General features: G+C 45.2%; 1 protein-coding gene across 1 annotated transcript in view; it reads right to left on the bottom strand.

The window, feature by feature from the left end:
- The window catches only part of CSNK2A2 (casein kinase 2 alpha 2), a 43,076-nt gene extending 19,741 nt beyond the window's left edge, over nucleotides 1–23,335 (bottom strand). Inside the window, exons 1-4 of the mRNA XM_075073835.1 lie at nucleotides 23,307–23,335; nucleotides 21,709–21,889; nucleotides 7,996–8,097; nucleotides 6,925–6,975 (exon numbers count right to left, since the gene is read on the bottom strand). Coding sequence (XP_074929936.1) covers nucleotides 6,925–6,975; nucleotides 7,996–8,097; nucleotides 21,709–21,889; nucleotides 23,307–23,335 — 363 coding nt within the window. The remainder of the gene's footprint in view (nucleotides 1–6,924; nucleotides 6,976–7,995; nucleotides 8,098–21,708; nucleotides 21,890–23,306) is intronic.
- Between the last annotated feature and the right edge of the window lie 3,906 nt (nucleotides 23,336–27,241).

The raw sequence follows: 27,241 nt of genomic DNA, 5'->3' as shown, positions 1-27,241 counted from the left end.
AAAAAGATACAGCAATATGCTACAGCAGGCTGTCTGTTGGCTACTGGGGCTCACCGGAGAACCTTCTGCTCTCCTCCAGCACACCAGCAGCCTCCTTATGTGTGCCCTGGAGCAGATTATTGCTAGTGGAGCACAGCTCTTTCATCTGAAAATTTCTTTAGTTTTCAAACAAGCCAGTTTGAAAAGTTTGGGGGTTTATGAAATTAATCTTTCCATGAAAGACAGACCATAATCATCTTCACGAACATAGCACCTTTCCTCTGTAGATTTGAGACAGCTGGGACAGATTATTCTTCGCATTTTACAGATGGAAAATTAGAGACTAAGGCCCAGATCCTCAAAAATACTTTGGCAACTAACTCCCATTGGTTTTGATGGGAGCGAGGTACCTAAATGACCTTCGGGGCTAAGCAACTTGCCAAAGTAGCACAGAGCATTGATGTCAGATGAGGGGATAGAATAGAGATGGGCAAACTTTTTGGCCTGAGGGCCACATCGGGGTTCCGAAACTGTGCGGAGGGCCAGGCAGGAAGGCTGTGCCTCCCCAAACAGCCTGCCCCCACCCCCTATTTTCCCCCCTCAGAATCCCCAACCCATCCAATCCACTCTGCTCCTTGTCCCCTGATCCACCCTTCCCCAGGATCTCCCACCCTAAGCACCCCCCCAGGACCCCACCCTCTATCCAACACCCCCGCTCCCTGTCCCCTGACTGCCCCAACCCCTATCCACATCCCTGACAGGCCCCTGGGACTCTCATGTCTATCCAACTGCCCCTTATCCAACCCCCGCCCCCCTTCCCACTCCCTTACCATGCTGCTCAGAGCGCCAGGACTGGCGGCTGCACCGCCCGGCCGAAGCCAGCTGCACTGCTCAGCAGGAGTTCACAGCCCCGCTGCCCAGAGCGCTGGCAGCACAGCAAGCTGAGGCTGCAGGGGACAGCAGGGGAGGGGCCAGGGGCTAACCTCCCAAGCTGGAAGCTCAAGCGCCGGGCAGGACAGTCCAGTGGGCCAGATGTGGCCCATGGGCCATAGTTTGCCCACCTCTGGGATAGAACCAAGTGCTCTCATTCCTTAGTCCCATGTCAGGCTGCCTTCTCCCAAGAGCCTGACAAAAGACTTTGTAACTATTATCCCGTCCCAGACCTCTCCCCATACTACTCCCCTGAAGCTAGGCTGCCTTTTCAGCTGAAGTTGGTTGCCCAACAGCCTCTTTCAACACACTTCCTCGTACAAATGGAATACGAAATACAGAACAGCTCCCTACGTTTTTACAAGAGAAAGTCAGAGAAGTTGCTAGAGATGCTCACGCTACTTCTGAATGGACGGCTTGGCACAAGGTTGGAATGGGGCATTTTAACACTCTCTTCCTGAGCATTCCTCTCTCTAGCTGCCTTGTACCGTTTTACGCCCACTGATTGTTTCCACCACCCTTTTAACCTGCTACGCCAGAGCCAAGGTCTCCACAGCATGGTGCATCAACAAGAACATAGCTTTGGGAAATCTCGGTCCACGGAGAGAGAAATAAAATGAACATCCTCCCAGCAGGGTTCCAGGCCCTCTTTTTTAAAGCTATTTACAGAGCACTGGCAGCTCCCTTCATCACCAAGCTCTCTCCAGAGCTCCGTTCTCACACTCTGTTCTCAGTGTGGTTTTAGTCTGGAGGGTGACAAACATCACTGTGTATCTCGATGATTTCAGTTAACATCTGCTCGGTTAACTGCCAGGCCATCAAACTGAACCTGGGCTCTGCTCTGCCAGTCAAACTGGTCCCTTTTCTTCTCGTGCACCAGCACCAGCACCAGCCCCAGCAACAAAGGCTCCACAGGTCAATCAGGCCTTCAGAGGCACCTGTACAGCCCTCAAGGGCTTCCAGTGGGTTTGTACAGATGGAACTGATTGTCGTTGAACAATTCTATTGATGCCCAAGAAGGAACCAGCAGGGCTGAGAGGAGTTAACCAGTAAACACTTTTTCTCACTACAGTAAGCTAGTCTCCCTGCCTACACAGAGGGCACAGATTTCTGGAATAAGGCACTGTTCTTTTTATGACTTTTCAACATAGGACTGCATTTAAGGGGTGCTGCTTGGAGGTGTAAAGCATTCAAATGGGATCACTTGAAAACAATTTGCCTGTTGGCTGCTAGTGTTTATAGCTAAGCTAAGAAACAGTTTTATTTCATGCCTTTATATCCCATGTATGTGCTGCAAATGTAGTGGGAGTCTATATTTATTCTCAATATGCAGAAGTTTGAGTGGGAAGGTGCAGGGAAGCTGTCACTCAAGAGGTGAAAAATAAAACTAAAGGGAATCCCAGGACATAGGACTCCTAGCAGCCTGCCTGCATCACCCAATACACAGAGAAAGAGAAGAGACCAACTATCCCATCCTCATAGTCTATGATCATCTCCATCCTGGGTAGAGATGTAATCCCTGCTGCTCCAAAAGGGATCTGGATAAAGCTCCTTCACTTTTCTTCTACTCTGCCCCATACAGCCTGGCTCTCCCTTCCTGATCTGCTGTGCACCTCTACCATTTCTGCCTCTCAAACACCTCTTCTAAACAGCCTGTCAACTCTACTCCTGCCTTTCAAAGTGGGATCTGCAAAAAATAAGATAGCACAACTTGTGCAGTGCTGCTCAAAAGAGACTCCATCTTTCTCTTCGAGGCAGGCGCCATTATCTTGCAGACCTATGAAGTACCACACATTCCTGCGACTATGCAAATATGCATCATTTGAAGGTTGTTGGGGGAGAAGGGAGGAGTTTGGGAGCATGGAGGCATGTCAGCTGTTTTAACTTCCAGTTGGAAACAGAAAGACAATGGGCACTTTGTGCCTCTACCTACTGACCATTTGCCTGACTTTACCTTAAATTGTGACTTCAAACAAAATGAATCATTTGCGGGTAGCTTGTGATCTCAAAGATAAATTTTGTTCTTACTTATGGTTAAGAGAAATGTTGGCCATTCATTAAGACGCAAGTAGAGACATTTTGTTTCACATGAGAAAATAATTTAAATGTGATTTTTCAAACTCCGGTTCATCAAGCCCGTAGATATACAATGAAGCAGTTTAAGATTATAATTTGACCAATCTACTTAAGGTATTTCTAGGGAAGCCTATCACCACAGAATCCAAATATCATTTTAAAATGTTTAAATTCTTTTGATTCTAAAGTTTGAGAGTCTCTAAATCTGGGAACTCCAGTAGCTCTTCTTTAGGTAGAACCTACTATGTTTTAGGCTTCACTCGCAAAGACAGACCATAAGGCAGCTGAGGGAGTCCAAGCACCACTATTCACAGGGTTATGCAAATACCATTGGCAATGCTTGTGCTCCAAAGAAAGTGAAAATAACCAAGTAGCATAACAAGCAATTAACATTAAGCAAAAATGTCATTTCACTGAAAGCACAAGGGAAAGTATTTGCCAGAAAAGAAGCTCAATAAAGACATTTTCTAGCTTCAAAGAGGATATTACAAATGAGAGAGAGAGAAAGATAAAAATGTAATACTGTAAGGTATTTGGCAGTGGCCCATCATAGTCAAAACAGTCACTTGGAACCAGCTTGAGAACCCTCCACTCATGCTCTGACAACTTTTTCCTGAGACACAGACACAAGGTTGTCACACTGCCATTGGATGTACAAGCAATTACAGCGATCACAAGTTCAAGCATTTAGCATATGGACCAACAGCACCAAAATGAGTAAGAGGACAATTCCCCATCACTCGAATTAGAAACATGGAGCATTGAAAGAAAGAAGGAAAAAACTGAAACAAGTTGGAAAGCTTCCAGTTTAAGTCTCCAAACATCTTATTAACAGGGTTCAAGGAGAGCCAGCGAGAACTGGCATGAGGATTCTTGGACCGGTTGTCACTCAGCCCTCCAAGCACGTTGCTCCTGTCTTAGCAGAGAGAGAGAGAGAGAGAGAGAGAATTTGGGGCTTTATTTTAAAAGGAGAAATCCTCTTGTGTGTTTTTGCATGTGCATCAGCTACATAGGCACTCAGTCTTCTGTGCATGTAAACACATGAACTTGCAAACTCAAAAAGTGCAGGTCCTAAACAAGGACATTGAGGTTTAGGCTACAAATCTACTACTCTCTCTTTGCCAGGCTGAATGTCTCATGATGTAGACAAGATTTTCATATTTTCAGTTTGAAGCAGAGTTTTCCAGGTCTAGCTCATATCAATCAGCAGAAGTCAGACAGTAAAATAAAGAATCTTTAAAATTTGAACTCATATTTGTATCTTGATGAACCTCAAGATTCAGGCTTTTATATTTACTCGTTAATGATTCATTTTAAAACAATTTAATTTCTTCTGATGCAATGGCCACAACTCAGCAATGGAACTTCTGACATCCTGTTCAGATACAAATGACATGGGTAACAATGCACAACTTAGCTTGCAATCACTGGGGAAAATAAAGCAAGCAACTATTCCTGTTCTTGGCGGGAATGACAGTTTGCTAGGAATGTGGCACATGATCCATACCAAACCATCAGGAGAGACCATTTAACTCCCCTGCTACTGAATCCACTGACCATAATACCCAAATCTCTTTATGTTTGGAACAGTCTTTAGGAGACAGCATTATCTGGTAAGAACTGGGTAGGTTTTCATAGAATCATAGAATTGGAAGGGACCTCAAGAGGTCATCTAGTCCAGTGCCCTGCACTCAAGGCAGGACTAAGTATTATCTGGACCATCCCTGACGGGTGTTTGTCTTGTGTTGATAAATGTAATATCTCCCCACCACCACGCTATACCAGCTGGGGAAGTGAGAATCAAATCACTGACTTGGAAATATGCCCTGGTTTGGATTTTTGTGTAGAGACATTATTAGGCACACGTGGCTTTTCAGTATAGCAAGAAGGGATCCTTGTTAGAAATAATTTGATTTGCTACCCTAGGGCTTGGCTTTAGCTCATGCTGTTTGTTAAAAAGTGTAAATGAAGTGTAACAAGTACTGCAAAAGATTTTCAGCCTTCAACCAAAATGGCTATGTCCTGGGGGCCAAATGCCTTGAGGCAGCACGCTTGGTGTGTACAGAAGTCCATAGTTCAGAACAGCACACACTGTTTGCACAATCCAGCTGATTCAAATTAAGGTAATTTTAATTAGCCCAGAAAGGCTGCTGCATAACCCTGCCCCTGTTGCCATTGACTCTAATGGGGCAATGCTCACTCCCCCTCAAACACTCGCAGGACAGATTCTCTTGCATGTTACTATATTCTGGTCTCCCTGCTAAATCCCTACGTGGCGTAAATAATGTCCAAAACGCTGCAGCCAGATTAACCGCCTGCACTGGTTGTGGTCAGCACATTACAGTAGCACTTGACTCACTACACGGACTCCCATGTGATGGAAGCCATGCATGCCATCTTGAACCGCAAGGCTTAGAGAACTTTGCTGGCCATGTGAAAGACCTGCTACTGCTTCCTTATTCCTTCCAGCATGTTTTCAGTGACTGCGGCCAAAGTTGCTAGTAGCCCCATCTTGAGGGAAAGGGTTCCAAGGCTGGGTATGAACCTTCTTGGGAAACCACAGGTTAGCAATGCTATGGGTGGAACACAGGGAACACTTATTCTCTAATCTCCGAACTCAGGAGGTTTCTTCTTTTTACTTCTTCTCCTCCTTTTCCCCATATTCTAGCAACTCTACCTTGAGAGGCCTTGAATTTGAGCTCTTTTGGGACCATCCTGGAGTGCCGAGAAATTCATTAGAGAGCAAAGGGATGCAATGTAATAACCTTGGGACCAAAGGTGTCGAAGCACCAAAGATACATAGAGGTGCCTAGGTGCTTAACTCCCACTGATTCAAATGGGAGCTCATTAGGTGCCTATCTGTATCTTTAGGCACCTACATACCTTTAAAAATCTGTCCCTTGCTGATCGGGGAGTGAAGGACCAAGTTCTGCACCTCTCCATAATAGCAAGTTGTACTGGCAACAGCCCAGTGACATTCCTTGTACATTTCTTGAATACTCTGAGGCCTAAATCCTAAGAAGCGAGCATCTCCTAACAGTTCACACACTCAGTCAAGTTATTCGACATCACAGGACAGTATTTTCCTACATATGGAGTAAGAAAACGGCTCGCAGACACTGGGGTGCTAACTAACAGCTGTTAGAATTAATTATGAATGACTCATTAGAAGGTCATCTCGCACCTGGAGCAAGGAGGGATCACCACACCCACTTCAGAAAGTTACTAACTACACAACTCTTTTGCAGATTAGCTCATTTCCCCATGCCAGAAACTGTCACAGTAGCAAATATACTCACTGATGGACCAACTTAGAGAGGTTCACCAGAGGAAAGAGAAGAGAAATATTCCACTCAGCTCCCCAACTAACAGAAAGGCAGAGAATATAGAGCAGTCTGGAAAAAAGCTTTATGTCTCCTCCAACATAGGTCATGTCAGACCTTGGCTATGATCTTTCCAAGTGAGAAAACTCACTCTCAGACCTTAAGTCACGACTCTACACATCAGCTCCACGGGATTTCTATGCAAATCAATGCCACCATCTCCATCAACAGCCCTGCCATAAATAGAGTATGACAGCAGAGGGATTAACTTGGATTTAAAATACAGCACAGCAGCAGTTGCTATGTTGAGAGAGGGTAACTAGGAAATGCAATAAACTCTCCCATTTTCCTGTATCCTTGGAACTCACACCTCAAAGTCACAAGGAGGGACAGCTGGGCAGCTTAGAGTTTTATTTCTCAGAGCCATACTCGATCTGTGTTGGCTGAAGTTACAAGGGAAGGTGGTGTACAGACCAAATCCATTATTTCCCCCACTGTTGTCAACAGCAACTTGGCTTTTCAAAGGGCCTCCAGTCAACCTGGTGTATGGCAATTTTAGAGGACCTTGAGTCCTCCCACCTCCCCCACTTTGGTACAAAGACAAAGACAGACTCACCTTAAAATCTGTATTATTGATGTACTCAAACACTAAAGCTGGGGTCTTTGACTGCAAGAGAGAAAGGTGAATGGTTTAGCCATCTTCCTGTAAGAGCAGTAACTTCTGCCCTTTCTGAGCCCCGTATTTCTGACTGACCAAAAACACACTTGCATTCACTTTCCTGCCCCAAGCTTTTGCCCACTGTTATGCCCCACACAACAGGGTAGGAACACCATCCCCGCTCTGCTACCGAAGCATGCTGGAACAAATCATGCTTATTACCTACACAGCAAGCATCAGCTAGGCATTTCCCACCTTGCTTTTCCCCCCTCCAGTTGGTTGATCACAGATAGCATAAGATGTTAGTGCACAGCATGGTGAAATTTAGCAGCTCAGCTGTGAGGCGATAAATGAAATTGTATCATTCTCTTGCTAATACTTAGAACTTGCTAATCATTTTCTCTTGTAGTTGTCAATAAACTATAAGGGTCATGTGACCCAGCCCAATGACCCCTTCCCTTACCATCCCCCAATCAACAAAGAAATCATTCTGGGCAAACGTAGCATTTAAATACCAAACCAGACTAAACAAGAGAAGTATTATTTAGGAAGGAAGGAAGGAAGAGGAAATAAGCAATAAGCTGTTAGGTAGGAAGACAACAAGATGTAACCAAGTGGGAGGATGAGCACCCGCTATCAACTCACCTGGACAAATCTTACCATTGTTTAAGCCACAACTGGCCATGATGCAGAGATGGCGTGTGTGTGTGTGTGTGGAGTCACAAAGCCTTCCCCCCACCAATCAATTCAAGAGGCATCATTAGATACCGAAAGGGAATCAAGGATTTTGGGGTACAGGGAAGACTACCAAGTCATCCAAACCACAGTATTCTCAAAAGAACCTAAAAACCCAGAACTACATCTTCCTTCACTGAAGAGCAAACAGCAAGATGAAAACTAAGGTGACAAGATAACCAGCAACAAACAGGAGTTTTGCACTCGAAACATGTATTCTCATCAATTACCCTACAGACTACAGCTCAAGACAAGCCCAGCACACAAGATACCTCAGGACATACTGATACCTACCACTGGATCCTTGACAGTGTCAATCAGCTTAATGATGTTGGTGCCACCTCGCAGATTCTCCAGAATCTTAACCTCTCGTTTTATCTTCTTTTTCTTCACTGGCTTAAATACACAAAAGTGATTAGAAGTGAGACCCTTTCACAAGATACCACCAGTTATCATCCAGTGATTTATACTCAACTACTTCCTGCCTCTTGGGGGAGGGCGAATGAGAACACCCCTAGCAGCAGTTTTCAGAAAAGGCTGACACAGGCAGACCGGCGCCTCAAACAGTGAATTCCCTCTTGTCAGTATGGGTGACTTTCCATTACATGCAATGGCAGAGCACTTTACAGACAAAACCAGCCACCTGTACTGTGGTGGTCATCAAGTTTAAAAGCACTTGAAAACCATACAATACAGAAAAGGTTACAGTTAATTATGCATTATTGCATTTATCATCATATGACAAATATGGCAGATGTTGTACCACAGCCTGCGTTTACTGGTTTAACACATACGATTTTTCATTCCATCACTGTGCAGTTCTTATTTCTTCCGGAAGTAACCTATCTTGAGTCATTCTTCACTTACTTAATTTGCTGAAATTCCAGTTATCAACATTTATGAAGCAGTTTAGACATAAGCGTATAATTACACACCATTTAGTCCTTCAACTACCTCAGGGAGTGTGAATACCCAGTAAAACTGCACCTGTCGACAAGTTATTGCTTTCATACACACTTCAAAATATCGTTACAATTTTTTTAAAAAACTGTTGTAAACTTGTCTTCAAACATACACACTCCAAAAAACCCTTTTTTGGGAGCAAACTTTACAAAGGAGGGTTCTTATCAAATAAAAGGGTTTTTTCCCCACCCAGACTGATCGACTGCCCATTTCAAAACTCAGCATAAGAAGAGTTACAGTTGTTGACTCTCTATTCCTGCCCCCTGCTTGGAGGAAAAAGCAGCACAGCAAGTAAAATTTTAAGACAATGGCTATAAACAATGGTTCATGGGCCAGCAGTGATCTGCAGATGGAGCCATGGAGAACCACAGTCAGGTACTAAGAAGGGGTTTCAGTTCATGAAAAGCACTCTCTCCTACTCACATATTGCTCCCTCCCAAAAAAATGGCTTGTAGAATGAGAAACTTTAGAGATCCACCACCGTAACATTGAATTGAAAAACTTTCCTTTTTCATTTTGGCTGCCTCCTGAAGCACTGAAAGTTAAAGATCCCTGAGAGGCTTTTAAAGTCTAAGTGCTTTCAATCTGAAAACAAAAAAGGACACAAAAACCCCTTACTCACAGGTATGAGCACTAACCCCCGTGTCAGATCCTGCTTATAACAGAAACCATATCATAAACACAAACCAACGAATTCTCAGTAAACAGACTGCTCAAAAAGCAAGAAAGCCAAAGGAAAAAACTGAAGTTTCAGTTAAGACTCCCATTAAACATGTTATATTTAAAATCTACATCAAGAAAACATTAAAGTAGAACCATTAAACACCCACAAATCAGGAAAAGTTAAGTTGCACATACCACCTTAACTCTACCCCCTTGTGAATACACACTATATACAGTTAATCACGATCTCAAATTCTCTCTCAAATTAAGTCATTCTAGGCTTTTGGAAAGATAAAATTCCATACAGTAACTAGTCAAATAGTGTTCTTGTTGCGTGACTGTGTCCTGAACACCTTAGGAGGATCTGGCCAGGTTTGCAAGATGCATATTGAACGAGGCAAGGGCTTCTACGTAGCCCTTTCATAGATTCAAGGACTGGAATGGACCTTGAGAGGTCATCAAGTCCAGTCCCCTGCTCTCACGGCAGGACCAAATAAATACTGTCTAGACCATCCCTGATAGACATTTATCTAATCTACTCTTAAATATCTCCAGAGATGGAGATTCCACAACCTCCCTAGGCAATTTATTCCAGTGCTTAACCACCCTGACAGTTCAGAACTTTTTCCTAATGTCCACTAAACTCCCTTGCTGCAGTTTAAGCCCATTGCTCCTTGTTCTATCTTAGAGGCTAAGGTGAAAAGTTTCTCCCTCCTCCTGATGTACACCCCTTTAGTACCTGAAACTGCTATCATGTCCTCTCAGTCTTCTTTCCCAAACTAACAACCCAATTCTTTCAGTCTTCCTTCATAGGTCATGTTCTCGACACCTTTAATCATTTGTTGCTCTTTTCTGGACCTCTCCAATTTCTCCACATCTTTCTTGAATGCAGTGCCCAGCGCCGAGTAGAGCGGAAGAATGACTTCTCGTGTCTTGTCACACACACCTGTTATTGATCCTAGAATCACATTTGCTTTTTTTGCAACAGCAACACACTGTTGACTCATATTTAGCTTGTGGTCCACTATAACCCCTAGATCCCTTTCTGCCATACTCTTTCCTAGACAGTCTCTTCTCATTCTGTATGTGTGAAACTGATTTTTCCTTCCTAAGTGGAGCACTTTGCATGTCAAACTTCATCCTGTTTACTTCAGACCATTTCTCCAGATCATTTTGAATTATGACCCCATCCTCCAAAGCAGTTGCAATCCCTCCCAGTTTGGTATCATCTGCAACTTAATAAGCGTACTTTCTATGCCAATATCTAAGTCATTAATGAAGTTATTGAACAGAGCTGGTTCCAAAACAGACCCCTGTGGAACCCCAATGGTTATACCTTTCCAGCAGGATTGGGAACCATTAATAACTACTCTGAGTACAGTTATCCAGCCAGTTATGCACCCACCTTATAGTAGCCCCATCTAAATTGTATTTGCCTATTTTATCGATAAGAATATCATGCAAGACCGTATCAAATGCCTTACTAAAGTCTAGGTAGACCACATCCACTGCTTCTGTCTTTCCTTCAGTGTGAACCTGCAGCAAATTTTGCAGTATGTAATTAAATTTTAGATACAGACGTGCTGCAAAGCCTACCTTCAAAGAGTTAAAATATCATCCCATCTTTACTGCATGTACACAAAGAAAGAGTCGGATCTCAAGTCAGTCAAATCAAAACAAACCCCATTTTCACCAGAATTCTCCAAAGCCATTACCCCTCAATAAGGGCTATTTCTCTGCCAGATTACGTTGTTTTCGCTCTCCAACCATTTTAGCTTTAGAGCTGTTCCAAAAGCATTACAACTGTATTTATTTATATAATGAAGCGAGTACCTCCTCTCTCATATGCTGTCAAACACGGCTGAACCATTTTGACTCAAACTTTCCAAAACAGGTCATCTTCCAACAGACACCACAGTTAGAAATTTTTCATTTCAAAAGGTGAAAGCTGCAGAAAGTTAAGAACTACTGAAAACATGGGTTTACTATGGAAACAATTAAGCAAACCCTCACAGAAAACAGTTACTGAGGCTCCCATAACACATGAATTGCAGCACAAGATATAATGCAACCGTATAAAATTGCACCATGCCCATCAGTGCCGCGGACTGTCAAAACTCTCCAGTGTCCAATGGAGAGATGACAATGGAAGGCAAGAGTCACACACGTAACAATGACAGAATTGGAACATCTACAGCAGCAGGGGAAGGGAGCAGTCACCTGTGTGTGTCATGGACCCAGCACTGTAATTAGTGAGAGAGAGTTCTTTGTTTTTAAGTCACCAGGAAGCGGTTTCATTATGGGACTGTAATTCTGTCCATAAGAGAATGGCTACGTAAACCTTCTAGCTTTGTTCCTGTGGTTTGATCATCATCTAAAGACCAAGATGGAATTAAACGGACATAAATCCAGTTACTGTATTTGTCCATCTGTACTCAGGTACATGCACACCCTGTGCTGCTAGTAATTTGAAAGAACTAACTAGGTTGTCACTCCATCCTCATCACAAGCCCATTAAGCCTGGCCACGAACAAAGTCTCAGGACAATGCACAAGCTGCTCCGTCACACACACTTCAATATCTAGGCCCAGCCAGGAAGCTGAAGAGGCATCCTTGACTTGTCAAAAGGATAAAAATGATCTCATTTGCAGTGTGATTGCAGTTGTGTTGGTCCCACAATATTAGAGACACAATGTGGGTGAGGTAATAGCTTTGACTGGACCAACTTCTGCAGATGAGAGAGGGGAGCTTTCGAGCTACACAGAGCTCTTTTTCAGGTCAAAAGCTTGTGTCTCACACTAACAGAAGTTGGTCCCAAAAAAAGATATTATTTCACCCTCCCTGTCTCACTCTCAAAGTGACGTCAGACAGTAAACGTCTATTTCATGTCCTAGTCTAACAGGGTGGAGGTGTAAAACCCACTTTCCCCTGACACTGTATTAACTCCGAGGTCCTTAGCACCAGTCTAAGCAGAAGTACTGTGGTTCCTCCATCCTGAACCTTTTATTAAGAGTCTTCATTACAGCAGCAATGACCACTCTAGTTAATGAAGAAAGGTTTCTAGTCTAAGCCACTTCTCAATCACTCATACACGTCCCAACATCTTGCCTTTTGTCATGAAAATCTCCAGGCTTGGTCTCTGGCTGAAAGTGGTTTTTCTTCTTTTCAAAATGTGAGCCAACACTGTTCGGCCACTTTTCAGATCAGAGAGAGTGACTAAAACCTTTGTAGCTGAAATGGCAGCAGTTAGATGTTGAAATCTGACAGGGTTATCGTTGTCATTAAAAAGAAATTGTTTGGAAAGCTCTAGCAATAACTGGTTTCAACTTGATTGAGTTAGGACCCTTTCAAAACTGCATGCAGTGCGTGTACAGTGCATTTGTACTGCTAAGCTCATGAAGCGTGTAGCTAAGGCCAGACAGTAGAGATAGCTAACTCAGCCCTACACTTTACAAGGTGTGTGTGGACAGAGGCAAGGGCTCCACCCAGCCCTGCAAACCTTAGCACAGTGCCTTGCAAACTTTTATACTGGTGACCCCTTTCACACAGCAAGCCTCTGAGTGCAACCCCTCCTTATAAATTAAACACACTTTTTTATATATTTAACACCATTATAAATGCTGGAGGAAAAGCAGGGTTTGGGGTGCAGGTTGACAACTCGTGATCCCCCATGTTATAACCTCACAACCCCCAAGGGGTCCCGACCCCCAGTTTGAGAACCCCCACCTTAGCAGGTCTCTCCTCCACACAGACAGGAGCTTCTACAGCTGCTGACCTATTAAGGAGCACCAGAGGGAAACCCTGCTCTCATGCTCCTTGGCAATGCCACAGCTGGGGTATAAGCCTGCCCTGCTTAGCAGTATTTAAGGTTAGACGGAGAGGGCTCTCTGCTTGATACTTTATCAAATGATTGGCACAGAGCATTCTGGCAGTATTTAGCTAAATTGACAAGATTATGGCATTTGTGTCTATAAGTTCTCCTTCAAAAAGAAGTCCTAGGAAGTTCCACTAAGTACTACATTAGGGGAATCAAAGGGTTGCACAGTTAATGTTCAAGGGTCAGGAGCTGCCAGCCTGAAGGTCACATGTGTAACTTTCCCTCGACCCCCTTGTACATATGCATTATGCTCACGCTCTCATATACATCATACAGGTTTCTCCTACAACCTTAAATATCTGCATACCCTCTTTTACTACTATGGTACTAGCCTCAAAATGCCAAACAAAGCCCACTTCAGCCCTTTGGCTGAAGAGGACACAAACCGCACATAATACTGGATGTCCCCTTGTATATGCAGAAGGGCACCTCACTTTACAGCTAAGGCTGGGCTACACTTCCAAGTTTAATAGTATAACTGTTCTAGGTAGAGATGTGATTTTTTTCCCCCTCATTCTCTTTCTAACTGAAATAGCTATACTGGTAAAAGCCCTAGTTATACCAGTATTAAGGTGCCTAAGGGTACATCTATACTACCCGCTGAACTGGCAGGTAGTAATTGATCTATCGGGGATCAATTTATTGTATCTTATCTGGATGCGATAAATCAATTCGTGAATCGACGCCCGTACTCCACCTCGGCAAGAGGAGTAAGCAGTGTCGACAGAGGAGCCGCGGCAGTCGACTCGCTGCCGTGAGGACGGCCAGGTAAGTCGAACTAAGATACGCAACTTCAGCTACGCGAAGTATCTTAGATCGATCCCCACTTCCCCCAGCGTAGACCAGCTCTTAGACTGTGATGATTATTCTCTCTCTTGTACAGGAATACCTATTACCACTATAAAGCATCTTTATACCAATGTAAACATGTCCATGCCGGGTGTTGTGTACTACTTTAATGACATCAGTATAGTTAATGCAGCACAACCTTCTAGTGTAAATAGGGCCTCACTTTTGTAGAGAACTGCCTCCTCTCCCAAACTGCGTCTACACAGAGAGGCATTAAGGACTGAAAACAAAATGTGCAGTGCACGTCTGCTGATCACATTTAATATACCTTAGAGCAGGGGTAGGCAACCTATGGCACGCGTGCCGAAGGCAGCACGTGAGCCGATTTTCAGTGGCACCAAACTGCCGGTCCTAGCCACTGGTCCGGGGGCCTCTGCATTTTAATTTAATTTAAATGAAGCTTCTTAAACATTTTAAAAACCTTCTTTACTTTACATACAACAACAACAGTTCAGTTAATATTATAGACTTATAGAAAGAGACCTTCTAAAACGTTAATGTGTGACTGGCACACGAAACCTTAAATTAGAGTGACTAAATGAAGACTTGGCACAGCACTTCTGAAAGGTTCCGACCCCTGCCTTAGAGACGAGAACAACGAGGAGTCCTTGTGGCACTTAGAGACATGTTTTTTGTCTCTAAGGTGCCACAAGGACTCCTTGTTGTTTTGCCAATGCAGACTAACACAACTACCACTCTGAACCTTAAGACAACCTTAGGAAGCTAGAATATGACAAAGACAGTGTAATACATGAGAATGAAAAATACATATGCTGCAGCCTGTGTAACTAAAGTTGTAGAGAATATTGTTTAGGAGAAATATCCTGGCATGCAATTCGAACCTCATCGTAACACAGATTTGCGACTGCATGCGTGATGGAGTGGGGGCTGTCGGTGTGGGGAATGGGAGAGCAGGGGATGTCTTTAGGTGAGGGACAGGATCTTTAAGCCTGTAAAACCCCTTGCAAAAAAGCCCCAAGCGGGGCCAGGGGGGGTGGAAACACCTTTTTTGGGGGGCTTGAAAAAAAAAAAGGGGAAACTGGGAAAAACCCGAAAGGAATCGGCCGGTGGGAGGAGGGGCAGGTCAGTTTGGGTTTTGGGGCTGTGTGGACGGAATTCAGGGTATCCTAGCTAGGATCCAAGCACCCTGAAAGCGCAGAAGGACTCGATGGAGGGGTCCTGACTGTGCCTGCAAGCTCTCCTGTAACCTGCGTTCCTGTTGTCCAATAAACCTTCTGTTTTACTGGCTGGCTAAAAGTCACTGTGGGGACCAGGAAGAGGGGTGCAGGGCCGGACTCCCCCACACTCCGTGACAGCATGCAACTTTAATCACTCAAGGCAGGAAGTGACAACGTTAATCAGGCAAACTAATATTTTCAACCTTTAAAAAAAAAGGAATATTCTTTGTTCTCCAAATCCTATCGGCAGATGCTGTAATGATTCCAACGAATCAGTACGCAAATCTTGGTGTGCAGAGTCCAACCTCAGAAGAACTTGCCTAGCACCCATATGACAATGTTTAATAGGTAGATTGTACTAAAGGCCTGTTTATAGCTAGCAATTGTTACCAAGGGGGTTATAACCAACCTACTAAGCACAACATTGATTGCTCAACAGGGAAACTGGCTTCAGGACAGCTGAATTTATTTTGTCCTTAGCAAATGTTAGCTGGAAAACCAAGTAATACAGATTTAAAGCAGTTGTGAAAATGACCATTTGTTTTAACAATAACTTATGCCTTGTCTGTCTTGCAAAATATCCTTTACAAAAAAGTTAAAAAGTTTCCTTTTAAAGTCCTAAGAGCAGCACGGGGGGTGGGGGGGAAAGCATTTGAAAATCCAAAATTGTTTTTGCCTTTATAATTCTCCTCTCCCACCCTCCAAAGTTGCATACCTGTAGCATTCATCCTTTCCACTGGAGGATGGATGGACAGGGCTCCAGCCAGGACACTTCAAGACTGCTGCACCTGAGATATTCAGGACCCAAACCTGGATCCTCCTTGCTGGACCAGCCTAACAGAACTTATTTACCAAGGTTCTGCCCAATGCGAGTGTGAACAGACTGATTACACACCCACTTTGCAAATGCCCAGCTATGAACACTCTCTTAGTTCTTAACTAACCAATTGATCATGTGGTGTGAAACCAGCAGCTGCTTGGTGCAACTGAGTGACATCTTTGTTTTACCACTTTAAATCGAGTACACAATTTTAATCAACACCACCACCATTCAAAAAATGGGACTCTGGCAACAGAATAAGCTTTAAACCGCACAAGGCTAACAGCCTAGATTGCTACCCCACCTGGGTATCTTGTAGTTTCTCTGGGTATTTTAGCTACACATCAGTGACGTGTTTAAACGAATGTTGTGGAATATGGAACAGGCAGATGACTTGGGCCAAGAGAAAGGAGGCTCATCTTCACAGCACAACTGAAAGAGCAGAGGGGAAGGCATCAAACTTTGGTGTGAGCTCAGTTTTTACGATGGAGATAGTGACTGAGTTAAAAGCTGCAGCCATGAGAAACCAATGACATATCTGATCCTACTCCAGGCTCTCTTCTTCACACCAATATGAAAGTCATTTAAGTATCTTAAAGTTAGTTTCTTCAAAAAGGCTTATAAAGACTCTAACCTTCAAATAAAATCATATAGTGGTTCTCAGAGAATCTAATAAAACAAGACGGATAAGGAGTTTTTCACCCTACTGAGAGGATATTATAACCCAAAAAGATGATAAAATATATGACTGTACAGTAGTCTGTAGTGCCCACTCATCAAAACCGCTGCTTAGAAGTAGCTTTGGATAGGACCGTCCCCCCAGTAACTCTGATGGGGGGGCGGGAATTGACCAAACTGTCACATTGCAATTAGGCGTACGAGCTAATGCAGCAGCTCCAGGGCTGAAAGCACCAAAATGAGCGAGAGAACAATTCCATTCTCGCTAGAAACACAAGCCCTTACACTTTACCACTCGATCCCTCTGCTTTTTATTGCAGCCCTTCCCAATCCTTCATGTGGATGCTGCCTATTCAGACTGTAAATGCCTCAGGGGAGGAACCTTTTCCCTTGTGTGTCTGTAAACACGTAGCAAACTGAACAAAATACACAAATCTAGAGAACAGAAGTGGGAAAAATCCTACATAGAGCTGGATATAGAGATGCTATAGTCACTGCCTTGGGCAGAGACCAGTATTGGAGATAACAGGCACAAGAAAGAACTCAAACTCATAGGCTGTGAACATCAGCAAGGAAGTGGGACTATAGGTGTGCACTGACAACTATAATGGTCCCAAGTATTCCCATCTTCTTTCACTCATTTGTAACTCTCTCAAGGTTTTACCTTTTGGGCTGCAATTTGCTATGCTTATTCTTACCTTCAGAGAAGTGGGAGGAGGGTCTCCCTGCAATTTTAGCCAAAACAGATGAGACATTTTCAGGCACAGAGGGATTGGGGGAAAAAAAAAAAAGTCATTTTCTCCCCCCTTAAGAAAACACGATTGCAGCCAAGTTTTGTGTTGTTTTTTAAAATAGCTTTAGCACCTCAGCAGGTGGTGATGGAAAACTGAAATTTGGTATGTGTACAGCACCTAAATTGTAGATGGGCCTTTCCCTGGTCCAGTGAAAATCCAGTTTGACTGGGTTTGAGTTTTTGTTTTAAACATCATAAGATTTGGACATCTGCACTCGACTATCTTAGATAATTGATATTCCATTGATAACGTGTATGCACATTACATAAAACTTAATGGGAACTGTCACTGAATAGATGATGCCCTGATATTCCTTTGGCTGTGCAGCAGAATTTCAAGGCTCAATCCTTGGTCCAGCTGCGCTGTTCTTGGGCTAGGACCTGAGTGGGAGGCAACAGTGGCCATATGCCATCTTTGCATGTCTCTTGATCCTCAGATTGGTTCAGCCCTTCGCATAAAATTAGCGCATCCTAAGGCTGTTCTAACTTCAATTGCTAATGTCCCCCACCAAGAGGCAGATCACCGGAGCACAGTGGCACCCTGACCATACTCCCCTAAGCTGAAGGACATGCCTTACACACACCCTAAGCTGGCAGAGAACTAAGTACCTCACCCAAAGAATACTCCATACTAGGAAAATCCTCAATAGCCTGGTTCATAGATGGTGCCTGCTTAGGGGGGCCTTACAGATTCTTTGCACCACTGGGAGAGTGCAAAGGCCAAGCAAATGAACCTCACTTTTAACAGCCAATTGCTGTGGAATGTGATCTCTGAAAGCGCATGTGAGACAAGGCAAAGGTTCCTGCCTCACTGACTCTACTTATGTGCACCACCAAGCCTTTAATTGTTGTCTAGCTACAGTGGTATGTGGAGGAACTCATTTTCTTCGTTTGCTTAAAAAAACCCAACCACACACTTAGGACGTTTCATACAAAAACATTACATTAAAAGAGCATTAATGTTGGCAAGTGAAGCATTCAAAAGTCAGGACGTGACAAAGTTAAGGTTACCTGCACAATCTTGTGCAGACGCATTATGACATGCTCCAGGTGAATGAGGCAAGGTTTTGTAGTGAAATGGTATATGGTCCAGAGCATCTTGCCTTATTCACCACACAGTTGTACGGTATGTCTTGAAGTAAAGCTGGAGCCCACAGCATCCTGTTCTCATTCACCAGAATAGTTGTTTGGCATGTAGCAAATGAGGCAAGAGGCAAGAGGCTATGGGAGAAGAATGGTTAAGGCAGAGGACTGGGACTTAGGCAAGAATACAGCCTAGATTTCCTCTTTCACAGACTTTCTGTGCGACTTCTGACAAGTCTCTCTCTCTTCCCACCCTACGCCCTCTGTGGCTCAGTTTTGCATCTGAGAAACCATGATAAACTTCCTGATATCACAGAGGTGAGGTCAGGAACTCAGACATTATGGTGATGAGAGCCACAGAAAAGCGTATAAACACATCCTTTATTCAGTGCAGTGTACAGCAGATAAGACATGGGGCTATATTGAACGGTGAGGGTAAAAATATTGAACACTTGTCTAGTTCACTAAGCATGGTGTCAACTTGCACACTGAATGAGGCATGGGTCCTGCAGTAAAATACTAGGTGATTATGTCATTAGAGAGTACAGCAGCACATACAAACAGCTTTGCACTTCAGGAAACGTTACAAAATTAAGATGTTAAATAAGTTTATCCATCAGCAAGTGATTTTTTTTTAAGCCACACACACAACTTATTAAATTCTGGTTTAATTTTTCCTTTCACAGACTAGAGGCTGAATTCAGAGGGACAGAAAGATGCATCCTATTACTAAAACTCAAGAATACACCAATAGACTTAATTAGTACAGATGTAGTGACAGGAAACTAAGTAATCCATGTAGATCAGATTGTAACATTATCTACACAAGCTATGATTTCGCATCACACACAAGGTGGCAATGTGAAAGTTGCCTTTTACTGATCCAGTTTCCACTCTGAAGAAAGCTCATCTTTATCTTCCTGTACTTTCTGCTTTCACAATGTGACTCCAGGAATGCTGTTGACACACTGAAGTGAACAATGTCAGCCTGAGGCCTAAGGGCAGCACAACACACTGACAGTTCAATCTCACTGCCAGGCCCAGAAGACACTAGGTGCGTTGCGGAAGCAGCACACTCAGACTCTGGGGAGAGGGAACGCCTTGCCTTGCTCAAATGACCTCTCCAACTCACTCACAAGTGATGCTGACAGGCTCCCAAAATGGACATGGATCCAGTCTACAACAGGAAGAAGATATCATCCCACTGCAGGCCCTTTGGCCAGGAAGGGGGAGGAAGAGAGACAGGAAGATTTCAGAAGACCCTTTCCTGGCAACAGTGGCTCACTGGCACCTATTTGCATACAGTGACACATGGGTTCTCCTGGCACTGGATCAGCCATCTGAGATCCACCACCAAAGCCATAGGGTGGATTTGCCAGACTGGTGGTGAATAGAAGCCTATGATTTCCTGTGCTGAGTTAAGTATTTCTTCTTATTTCTAAGAGACATCTCTTCATATAACAATTATATGCTGGCTACCTTTTAATGTTTTCTCTTTAAATGCTGACTTTTCTGCCTCCAGAGTGACAAACAAATTCTTAGACCATGGCAGCAGCACCCAAAAGAGGGACAGGTCTGAACAGTAAACCAAAAAAATTCAGTTACAATATGCAAGCCTCACTTCTATATATGAATATGTCCAACCAGCAAAGTGTTTTGTATGGGGACTCTCACTGAAGATTCATATCACTTTGACACCTTAATTCTGAACCCTAGTTAAGCTATTGAGATAGCTAACTTCTCAGAAGCAGCTGGGAAGTCACACCCTACCCAGCAACTGTTGCCAGGCAGAACATAATCCATGGCAGAACAAGTTGAGCGCGGAGAAGAGGCAGAGGAATCAGAGGCCCTGGATGAGCAGACCACCTGGTCCTGAAGGAGAAAGGAAACGAGCAGAGCCAATGCTAGCTGGCCTGGGCTACCAAGGGGATTTTGTCAGAGCAAACTGTCAGACCTAGTAGCCAGTTCACAGGCTGATAGATACATGCTGCTCTGCTGAAAAGGGCCAGTTAGCTACCAGCCACAGCAGTTGAGGGGCCACTTCCTAAGTACAGCCAGCCTACCCCAACTGTAAAACTGAGGACTGATGCATGTCTGAGTTCTCAGCATTTCTAGTGTTGGAAGCAGGCTTCTGTACATTAGGGGGAAAAAAAGCAAGAAGATGATGGTGGACAAGGACCACAGCTGACAACCATTGTGAAGCCAAAGCATTTTCTTAATTCACCAATCTCTTATTTCTCTCCTCTTTAAATATCCTTCCTTAATCAGCTAAATGGTCTGCTGCTAAATAATGCAGTTATCACTCCTTTCATAGGCTGAGCATGCTGCTTCCAGTGCCCACAGACATCAGTGATACCAGAAACTGCGCTCCCCACATGCCAGTATGGGGCACTTGGCTGTCCCAAACCATTAGGATTTTAATAGCTACTTCTGTAGTTGTGTCTTTAACATGAAACTATCATGGGGATGTTACCATATCAGAACATACCATGCAGTGAGCAACAGTAAACAAGTTTCCTCCTTTGCCTTGATTTTCAATTATGTTTATTCCTAACATTAAATATCCAGGAATTTGCCATCCAAGATACTTTCTAGAGTACCAAATCCAAGATTTAGTTTGCTTTCCCAAAATCTAGGCAGCCTGGCTCTCTCACAGTTAAATGCCAATCATTTAAAGGTTAATGGAAGGATTCCCCCTCAAGGCTTCACATTACTGTTGACAGGACAGTTCGCAAGCCATTTTAGACAAACATTGCCAGATATTATTTACCAAGTTCAGACAACACATCCAGTCCGATTCATATATCAGGACATACAGCATTTCTGTCACAATTGCAATCTGACAAGCAACCCATGACTCCTACTACCCAGGGTGGGAGGGGAGAAAGAGATCAAAACATCACTACAGGACAAGTTGAAAATGTGTTTCCAGAGATGTAATCCAGCACCCCAACATCAGAGAGGGCAGGGCTGAAACCCAGATTTATCAGACACTGAATGAGACTTAAGGCCTCCCCATGCCCCCAATAAACCTAGCAAGATGTCCCCTTCCCTATACGTTTCCAGCTTGAAAAAGACTAATGATCATCAACTGGACACTCACCTTGAGGATTTTCACAACCACTCTCTCATTGTTGGTAATGTTTATGGCCTCAAAGACTTCGCTGTATTTTCCCCTGCCGAGTTTCCGAACCAGTTGGTAGTCGTCCTGATTACTGTGGACAGCAAAAAGGAAAATAACTGACAGGCTACTGGGCTGGAATTCTCCTTTCTCCCTGCCCGATTAGCCCTTCACATCCAAAGCACCTGGAAACAGCTTTGTGCATTAAGTGATCTGCTTTCTGATGAGGGGGCAGGCTTGAAACTGCTACATTCTCTCTAGTTTGAGAGAGAAACTAGTCTCTCTAGGTTGAGAAAAGCTTTTAATCAAATAGCTCAGTTTGCAGCACAGGTGCCCACAACCACCTCCTCTCTGTGTCACAACCCCACAGAGAAGAGGGGAGGGGGCACTGTGACACTCCCTCCCATTCTTGAGCCTGCTCTTTCCACAGCCTTTAATATTCTTCTCAGGGAGGAGGAGACACACACTGGCAGCTCTGAGATCTCCACCCATCCCTGGACATCTGCTCTCACGGGGAGTCTACTACAAGGTTGTTTCCGGGCTGGTTTCGCTGGCAGGTTCACAGAACCGTTATGAGGGGCAGTGCCAACTTCCCTAATGCATTTCCTTGGGGGCTCACTCGGTACCACACTCCACCACCCCACAGTGCGATCTGAGCCAACTCCCACCTGAAGAGCTAGTCATGGGGGGGCGGGGGGCAACTCCCATCCATCCACCCCTGGCCCTGCATCTGGCAAAGGGGCGAAAGCTCAGCACACTGGGCTCCCCCTTGCCCCAGCTCTGCAGTGCGGGTGAAAGCAGCGAGTTCTCCCTAAGACAGGATTTGGGGAGCGAGCCCTGAATCGTGAGAAGGATCTCCAGCCTGCCCCCCTCACTCACCAGATCCCCAGAGCCCCCGCCCGCCATCTCACCCCGGGCTCCCACACAGCGTCTCAGCCCAACCCCCTCACTCCAGTCCCCTGCGCCTCAGCCGGCTCCAACCTGCCCCAGCCCCACTCGCCCCTCCCCGGGCTCCATCCCAGCCCTCCCCCGGCTCAACCCGCCCCCCCGGTCCAACACCGCCAGCTGCCGGCTCAGGGCGGGGGCGCTTTTACCCCCCAGCTCGACGTGCGCCTCGTAGTCCCAGTACTCGCGGCTCCTCGAGCTGTTCACCTCGCGGTAGACCCGGGCCTATGCTGCCGGCGCGCGGGCCGGGCATGGGCGAGCGAGCGGCGCGGGCGGCTGAGGCAGACGGGCGGAGGGGGCCGCGGCGGTGCGAGGCGGGGCACCGGAGCGCAGAGAGGCGCCGGCGTGGGGCAGTGAGCCGGGCCGGCCCAGGGGGGAGCGGGGCGGGCGGCCGGTCCCGGCCCGGGCGGGGAGGGGAGGGGGCGGCGCTGGCGGACGGGCTCCGGTCCGCGCCTGTCTCTGCCCGAGGCCCTCCCCAGCGCGGCGGCGAGCCTGAGCCGGCCCGAGCGCAGCGCAGCGAACCCGGAAAAGGGGCTGATCCGGCGGCCGCGGCCCAGCCAGCAAGAGAGTCCGCGGCGGAGACCGGCTGGGCGGGCGCGCGGGGCACAGCGACCCCTGCGGCTGGGGGGACTCACCGCAGCCGCTCGCGCTCTATTACGCCCATGAGCCCCACCTACCCCTAGAGCCCCGCCCACCCCAGAGCCCTCTAACCCCGCCCCATGACTCCCCACACCCCTCCAACCCCACCCACCCCTAGACAGCTATAACCATGCCCCCAAATCCCCATGAACCCCAGTCTCCCCACCTATCCCTAAAGCCCTATAATCCCTTTTACCCCCAACCTCTGCTCCTACTCCTAGGGACCTGTAACCCTTCTCCAAACCCAAGTGGCATAATCCCTTTTACCCCAAAACCTATAAATCTCCCACATCCCTGCTACCCATAGAGCCCTACAATCCACAGTCTTCTCTGTCCTGCGATTCCCCAAAGACCTACCAACCCCAGTCTCCACCACTAACTTTCAAACACTAAAGCCTTATAACCCCTCACCTCCCTTCCTAATCCCCCTAGTCCTACAGTCCCCTATGCTATTGCCCCAGACTCTGAGCCTTACTGAGTCTCCACTCCATTCCAGCTCCATAACCCTGAAATACATGCCCCTAGAACCCCCTACAAGCCAAAGGTCCCAGAGCCCTGCAACTCCGCATCCAACCAGCCCCCACCCCACGTCTCAGAGCCTAAAAACTCCTTCCCAGTTCTTCAGTCCCCCCAAAGTCTCCATCACACATCCTCCATCACCTACTCCTCCATCTCCATCAAAACTTACTGCTGCTTCTACACCATTACCTCGTGCATATCTCACCACCATTTCAAGCTAAACACCATTGCACCTCTCACACCATCCCCAACATGCAATGGTGGCTAAAAGACACAATGGAGCTCAAAATAAAGGGAACCATTTTAAACCTAGCCTGACCTGGTCTCCTTTGAAGCCTTTCTAAAGTAGTTTAGAAGGGTACCCACCCACTCTTTTCTCTTAGATTACTGCAGTTATTACAGGGAATCCAGGTAATATATAGGGTTCAGTTGGTATTGTAAGCCAAAAAATTATGATCCCCTGATTCCCCTATGGTGTCTCTCAAAGAAGAGGAAATGAAGTTGGCTGATTAATACGTAGCAGGAAATGTTCTCTCTCTGGAACATACGCAACACTAAAGCTTATGCTCAAATAAATCTGTTAGTCTCTAAGGTGCCACAAGTACTTCTGTTGTTTTTGAAACACAATATCAGTAACTACTACCTAACTCGTGGCTGCTGCCCCCAAGTCCCTCTTTGCAGTAAATCAAACACAGAGTTAAGATTGACCGGCAGTGCCATATCCTTCCAGAACATCTAATGCACCTACACTTAAACATCTGAAAACTAGGAAATGCAGCATTGAGATTTGCTATCTGAGATCAATCCCAAGTGGGTGATACAGACTTTAAAGTCAGAAGGGACCATTATGATGATCTTGTCCAACCTCCTGGACAATGCAGGCCACAGAATCTCACCCACCCAGTCCTGTAACAAACCCCTAACCTATGTCTGAGCCACTGAAGTCCTCAAATCATGGTTTAAAGGCTTCAAGGTGCAGAGAATCCTCCAGCAAGTGACTCATGCCCCATGCTGCAGAGGAAGGCGAAAACGCACAGGCTTTCCAATAACCCTAGGTCAGACTGAGAACCTCTTACTCCCACTGGTGAGTAATTACTCACGCAGTCCCAAGGACTTCACTGGGACTGTTTGAAAGAGTAAATGCTCACCAAAGTCAACAAGGGCTCCACAGTCTGACCTCCTACACCCACATCTCTAATTCTGGCTGTTCTGCAGGCTCTTCTTGGTAAGGTCTAACTTTTGCCTAAGTATCTTGTGAAAGTAGGAGGCCTTGCCATTAACTGATGTAGTTTTCTCAAAGTCATGGGTTTCTATTCTATGACTTGTTTTCCTTAGTCTCCAGTGCAACACATTCCACTTCCCCCTGGAACTTATACGTAAAATGTTGCTTTATGCTTAATCCAATTTCTTAGACCTTCAAATGAGTCACTGAACTCTGCGTGAAAGAAGCATTTGTTTTATGTAAGACCTTGAGTCATTCACTCCAGGGAGCCTATACCATGCACTCTTGGTTTCAAATGGGTAAACCCATTATTCTAGTGCCTAGAGCAAATCGGCTTTGAATTCTCTCTCTTTTTTTATTCTCCTTATCTTGACCCAAGGGCTATAAGTTGCCACCATTACTGGGTTATTTCTAGAGCTGCTCAGAAAATGGTGTTTTCTGTGAATAGTTTTGAAAGACATTTTTTTTAATGGTTTTCCATTTGTGGGGGGGAAAATTAAATTTTTGAAAATTTTTTGAAAAGTTTTCAGTTTTACATTGAAAACCAGGAACTTTCTAACACAACAATCTTTTTTTTTCCTGTGAAAATTTTCATTTAGAAAAAAAGGCAATTAAAAAGAAAAAAGGGTTCAATGGAAAATTTTCATTCAACTCTAGTTATTTCTCATTTGACCTGGGAGTTCTTGTTTACTCATATATACGACATCAGATAACATATTGATTAACGCCATCTCGGTCTGTAGGGTGACCAGATGTCTTGATTTTATAGGGACAATCCTGATATTTGGGGCTTTTTCTTATATAGACTCCTATTACCCCCAACCCCCTGCCCCAATTTTTCACACTTGCTGTCTGGTCAGCCTGGCCAGTGAAATGTCTAGCTGAATACCCTGTCTCTTATATTGGCTAGTACCAGCTGCTCCTGGGGAAGGAGCAAGAACCACATAGTGGACAACTATGGAACAATCTGCTCATAAGGGAAAATTCTCCCTAACTCTCTTCAGTTAATGTTTGGCTTTTGTCCTGCAGCATGACAGTTATATTTCTTTTTAAAATTATCCTAACGTATCTATGCATGTTCTCATTATCCATATAAATGGTTCTTTTTTTAATCTTCTTAAACTCTTGAGTTCTATGATGTCCTGGGGTGGTGAGTTCTGCTGGTTAAATAAGGGTACATCTATACTACCTGCCAAATCAGCAGGTAGTGTTCGATGTATCGGGGATTGATTTATGGTATCTCGTCTGGATGCGATAAACTGATTTCTGAATCGACGCCCATACTCCACCTCAGCAGGAGGAGTAAGCGGAGTTGACGGGGGAGCCGCGGTAGTCGACTCACTGCCGTGAGGACGGCCAGGTAAGTCAAACTAAGATACTTTGACAGTTGCATACCTTAGTTCGAACCCCTCCGCTAGTGTAGTTCAGGCCTAAGGTGAAAAGTATTTCTTTGTCTAGACCCACGATTCATTGGTTTGTCTACTTTATCTTGTCCCCTCACCATTCTTCTTCTCTCTGAACTAAGACTGACTGTGGATGTTCCCCTTGATTTTTATTTCTTTGACAAATTTGAGTTGCCTTTTCCTCCTTTCCCATCCATAGCCCTTTGCTTTCCAAGGGCTTCACTTCCATAGCTGCTCCATCTGGTGTTTCTGGCTTCTCTGTTTCCCTTCGATCTCCACGTGCCCCCTCTGTTGCAGGGGGGGAAGCTGGTGCAGGAGTGGCTTTACGCTGAGAGCTCCCCCACCCTAGAAGAGAATTCTCCATTGGTCAGTTAGATCTTTAGTGGGGCATAGGAGGTGGATCAGAAATACAATTCTGGCCTGTTCTTTGAACGCTGGTTTGCAGATGACTACCACTAATCATTGTGTGACAAGGCCCTTGCCCTCACTTAGGCAATGCTCCCACTGAAGTCAGTGAGAGGGAAAAGTGCTAAGGGTCCCATCCCCCATCGTCAGGAGTTTTACCTGAGCCAGCCTGTCAGCACTTGGCTCTGTGACTTTCATGTGCCTGTTTGTTTCCCCCATTCTTGGTGACTCATGTCAGGGAGTTGTTATATCCAGCCTTCCCCACGACCTCATTCTCGGAATGAACATGCAAACGATGTCAAGAGCTTCTGAAAGGTTAAACTGTTGGTTATTTGGCAGCTTTTCCAGCCTCCAGCAGCTGGGTGTGGAGAGAGGCTGACTG

The sequence above is a fragment of the Chelonoidis abingdonii genome, chromosome 19 (genome assembly GCF_003597395.2).
Source record: "Chelonoidis abingdonii isolate Lonesome George chromosome 19, CheloAbing_2.0, whole genome shotgun sequence".
NCBI lineage: Eukaryota > Metazoa > Chordata > Testudines > Testudinidae > Chelonoidis > Chelonoidis abingdonii.
Note: the sequence above shows the minus strand (reverse complement) of the source record. Positions and strands in the feature narration are given on the sequence as shown.